At 33.9% G+C, this 4,934-nt stretch overlaps 1 protein-coding gene across 1 annotated transcript; it reads right to left on the minus strand.

Annotated features, from left to right (window-relative positions):
• Positions 1-634: 634 nt before the first annotated feature.
• Positions 635-3,319, minus strand: LOC107770604 (putative cysteine protease RD19D). The gene is made up of 4 exons (XM_016589928.2): positions 2,716-3,319; positions 1,558-1,677; positions 1,206-1,449; positions 635-1,113 (listed from the first exon to the last, which is right to left on the minus strand). Exons 1-4 carry the CDS (start codon positions 3,244-3,246, stop codon positions 842-844), a joined length of 1,167 nt encoding a protein of 388 aa, XP_016445414.1. The 5' UTR covers positions 3,247-3,319; the 3' UTR covers positions 635-841.
• Positions 3,320-4,934: the final 1,615 nt, after the last annotated feature.

Genomic DNA, 4,934 nt, shown 5'->3' on the forward strand with positions numbered 1-4,934 from the left:
TATTATTTTTATTGTATAAAAAAATAGTGAAAACGGTAAAGGAAATTAGATTATGAAGAGAAAAAGGATATAAAAAAAAGAAGTTAAATGAAATTAGAAAAGGAAAAAAGAAAAAAAAAAGAAGAAAATGAGAAAAAGGAAAAAAGGAAAAAAAGAAGCATAGAAATAAAAAAGAATTGAATAATAAAAAAACTTCCCCACAAAAATTACTATGGATAGAAAATGTAATTAGTTTATGGGTAAAAAAATAAATGGGCAGACAAAAATAAATAGTTTTGTTTTTGTGGATAACTTTGTCATTCTCTCTTTTTTTGCGCAATATAAGGCTCGTTAAAGCCAATCTTAAAAGACTACTTTACATTCTAACCTAAATGCATTAATGATGATTAGATAATCATAATCAAATTAGGCACTCATATAATCATCATGAAAAGATTATAACATCATAAATTAAGAAACATAATGAAATAAATCGATAGACTACACAACATTAACCAATAACAACAACAACAATATCAAATCCAGTGTATTACTATTAGTGGGGTCCGGGAGAGTAATGTACACGCAAACCTTAACCCTACCTGGTGAAGGTAAAGAGCATGTTTTTGACGGACCCTCGACTCAAGAAAGGACAAAGAGGAAAAAAGGAACAACATTAATAAAAACCACATAATTTAGAATCCATAGTCGTAGCGGCCAAGCTACTTTCAAGTCTAAAAGAGAAGAAAACTTTATACATGAAGTTTAAGAAGAGAGATAGAACCATTTTAAAATATACTACAAATTATTATAACTTGAAAGAGTTTAGGAGCAGAGACTTTAGACCTACTCATTCATCTTCTTAGGAGGTTTGGGTCATAACAGCTGAAACCATTGTGTTCATTCCACACATGCCATGTCCTCTACAAAGCTTGTAGTAGCCGTGTTCGCCCCATCGCTTTCCCCACGAGTTCTTTATGATCCAATATGGCTGGTTGCTCAACCTCAGAATCGAGAACCCCTTCGAGCCATAACCAACTAGTAAAACGCCATGGTTAATCCACCTCTTTCCACATATTAGCGGGCACGATACACCTCCGATGTACGTTTGCATAAACACCGCGTTCAACCCGACTACACAAACAAATTTTCAAGTACCCTTTAGTCTAGTGGAGATCTTCGTGCACGTGTCATATCAAGAAATGGTTGCGATGAGGGGTGCTTACCTGCGAGTGGTCCATGATTGACTAAATAAGCAGCGATTTGTTGCTCATCGATGGGAATATTGGTGAAATTTGAAACTTTTACGACGACTTTGTCTGGATTAAACTTGCAATCGCCACGTTTACCAGTATATGGATATGAATCTTCCTCTTCTATTCCTCCTGCCTCAACTAAGTACTTGTAAGCATTCGTCATTAGGCCTCCCGAGCATCCGGAATCACAAGCTTTTTTGTCCTTTATGTCGCACTTTAGACAAGAAAAAGAAAGGTCATAATTCACAAATGTATACGGTACCAAGTACAAAACAAAGTCACAAAGCAGGGTATTTGATATACAAATCTGAGAAAAGCTAACCGTGTGATCACAATCTACAAGCTGTTGTTCACTAAGATTAAGAAGCTTGCCGGTAGCAATGAAGTTGGCTCCTTCAATGGATCCAGTAGTGCTAAACGCCCAGCACGACCCGCAAGTCCCCTGCATTCATGAATCAATGAATATCACTATAATTAACCAGAATAACTTCTGTTTTGACCCCTCTCTAGGATATAGGAATTTCTACAATATGATTCAAATATATTACAAATATACAAGTAGAACAAGAAGCATGCATGTTGCTCATAGCTAGGATTTTCAATTTTGTTTGCTAGAGGAACTAGAACATTATTAGTCACAACAAAAGATTTAATTCATCTGTAATCATGCGATAAATATCGCTCATCCAAAGTAGTCTTTATGAGCTTTTAAAAGTAGTACATCCGTAATAGAGAGTATCTCATGAAAGCTGATTCAAGTCTGGGAATAGAGTCGCCTCCAAGGTGGGACTTCCTGGCACGAATTACTCGGGCCGGGCCGAACACCGAGTAGAAAACTAAAAAACATACATCATCTTGATATTCTGAAATGTAAAAAACACCATAACACCTACTAATGTTTTCATTTAGCTTCTAATTGTTTGAGTTTGTTATAAAAGTACGAATCTTAATGCATCAGCTGATCAGCTCACTTAACACTTAACAAATTATACTAATCAACTCTCTAAAGGCTAAATAAGAAAGTACATTCATGAAAGATTTAAATCGTTTGCAAAAACTTACTAATTTTACGCAAAATTGGCATATGCTTTTGTTTTGAGGTTTGCAAATTGGAGTTACTTAATTATACACAGTGACAATTTTTATACTATCAATGTATTTTAATGTATGTATCAATGTATCAATAATGTAGCAAGAATCTGCTTTATTTTCATTTTCGGATTATTAATCTCACTTCTATGGACGGTAGCTATAGCTATGAGATAAATAGTATCAAAAAATTTACATATACTGTCAATGTATAAATCCCTCTGTCCCAATTTGTGTGGTTTCGATGGTTAAGCTTTTTAATTTTGGCCAGACTAAAGTATTCTCTAAGTTTTTTAAACAAATTCAAATATTTGGAAACTATGTAATAATTAGTAAGTCACAAAAATTAAACCAAAGCAAGCTTTTTCCATACTGATAGCGTACAACTCACCTGCATCTTGACCTCAGTTACAGCACCTTTCTCTCTCCAATCAAAACTCTCCGGCAATCCCTTCACTTCCAGCGGCGGAGCGTGTCCCTGCCCCAACAAGGAAGTCGCCCGGTCAACAACTTTAACGCCCATATACATCCTCTCAAATTCCTCTTCCGTTAGGTCAGAGAACTGAGTAACTCCATGAACAGCCGTAGGATCCAAAGCTTGATGTTCAGCTGCCTTTAAGAGATTCCTAGCAAAAACCCCGAGACGGTGTATGTACTCCTCGCGTGTAGTATACTCTTTGCTGTATTCTTGTATGAATGACTTGAACTTGTGCTCGGTGGCGGTGCCGAGGAGGTTGTGCTGGTGGTTAACGGCGGAAGCTGTGGTTGTTGGGTAGTTTTGGTCGTCGGTGATCACTTGCCGGATTTTGAAATCTTCTGGAATTATTGCTGCTGCATGTTGGAATGAAAGGAGAAAAAATGGGCATGTTAGAATTGTAACGCTCAAAGCGTATGTTAGACTGAGACCCCCTCCTTTTTCCATTTTTTGGTTCTTTTTAAGTTCTTGCTCTGCTCTTTTAGCTTTGTTTTTTCGGTTCCATGTTTTTGACGGAGGTTAGAAGAAGAAATAGGCAAATGGTTCATGTGACTGGCAGTGGAATTACGAATTTGGTCATTTGACTTCAACATTGAAATTCGGGATATAGTACTACCTACCACAAATATTTACATACTCAAAAGACTCGAACTTGAGACCTCGTAGTCCTGCACCACACTCTTTAGTGGTATTTTTAACACTTTCGCTTTAAATAAAGTAAGAAAGATGTTTAAATTCGTATTTCTTTCATAAAAGGAGGGAAATAAGCAAATAGTAATTAAAAGTCTATCCAATTATTAAAACGAAAAAGGCCAAAAATAAAAATATACACAAATGCAAAGAGCATAGGTTGTACTTTTAAAAAAATTATATTCAAATATTAGGTTTTTTTATTTAATAATTCATATTCAAAGTTCAGCGAAGATCATTTTTTTTAACAAATTCTTACTTTATCTTTTGTTGTGCTTTTTCGTTTAAAAAATCATATTTTATTTCTAAAAAATAATCAAATTCGTAGGCTAAAATCTTAAATTTTTATATTAAAAATTGTTGTATATGTGTGTGTGATTTAACTTTAAAATTGACTACTTAAAGAAAATTAAAAAACGGAAAGTGAAAATTAATAGAGAGAGAGGAGTGTAAATTGAAAACAAATAAAGAAAGGAAAAAGAAAAGAATTTATTTATGGGGAAGAAACGGGTATGGAGATAGGGGCAATTTCGGGAATTTGGACCATCGAACACAGAGCTGCAGCTTCATTAATACTGCATGCAAATGGTTCACTTGGTTGTAAAGCACGTGTAGGGAGTTCGAAACGGCAACCTTCTATTTGTTCCCCACGTACACAAACTGCCCGACTTTGTCCAGTTACAAGTTTCTCTTGCAAATTGCCCCCCTCACCTTTTCCATTTACACATTACTACCCTAACAACTACTTATATTAGATTATTTTTTTTGAAATATTACTTATATTAGAATTGAGTACACATCTATTACGTGAAAAGCTCTAATTTGCACAATCAGTCTTATAGTATGATTGGTCAGCTTCTTATTTTGGAAATTATTTTCTTCAAAAAGTATTTTTTTTAAAAGTACTTTTAATGAAAAGTAATTTGTATTTACTAATTAGTTTTAAGAAATATTTTTGAACATCAATTAATATTTGGTCAAACTTTAAAAAAGTACTTTTAAGCGTATTTTTCTCAAAAAAATTTTAAAAAAGTACTTTTAGGAAAAATCACCTTTTTTGGCTTCTTAAACTGCTTTTTGCTTCTGCTTAAAAAAATTCTCCTTTTAATAGCCTGTTTGGCAAATCTTCTTCAAGTTCAAAAATATTTTTTTCCAAACACACTTTTTTTTCAAAGTTGAAGTACTTGGCAAAGCTTTTAGAGGGTCGTTTTTAAGTCGAAACAGTTTCGGAGAAGCAAAAAAAAAATATTTTTTTTCCAAAAGCACTTTTGAGAAAAATACACTTAGAAGTACTTTTTAAAAGTTTGGCCAAACACTAATTGCTGCTCAAAAGTGTTTTTCAAATTAATTAGCCAAACACAAATTGCTTCCACCAAAAGTACTTTTGAGAAAAATGCTTTTGAAAAAGGAATTTTTACATACCTATACACTATGGAAACTTTATT

This window comes from Nicotiana tabacum, chromosome 11 (genome assembly GCF_000715075.1).
Source record: "Nicotiana tabacum cultivar K326 chromosome 11, ASM71507v2, whole genome shotgun sequence".
Classification (NCBI taxonomy): domain Eukaryota; kingdom Viridiplantae; phylum Streptophyta; class Magnoliopsida; order Solanales; family Solanaceae; genus Nicotiana; species Nicotiana tabacum.

Coding starts and splice junctions, on each gene's coding strand:
- LOC107770604 (XM_016589928.2), bottom strand. CDS start 3,246: ATGGAAAAAGGAGGGGGTCTCAGTCTAACATACGCTTTGAGCGTTACA. Junction 1,450..1,557: donor TTGTAGATTGTGATCACACG/GTTAGCTTTTCT, acceptor TCTTGTCTAAAG/TGCGACATAAAGGACAAAAA. Junction 1,114..1,205: donor CAATCATGGACCACTCGCAG/GTAAGCACCCCT, acceptor TTGTTTGTGTAG/TCGGGTTGAACGCGGTGTTT.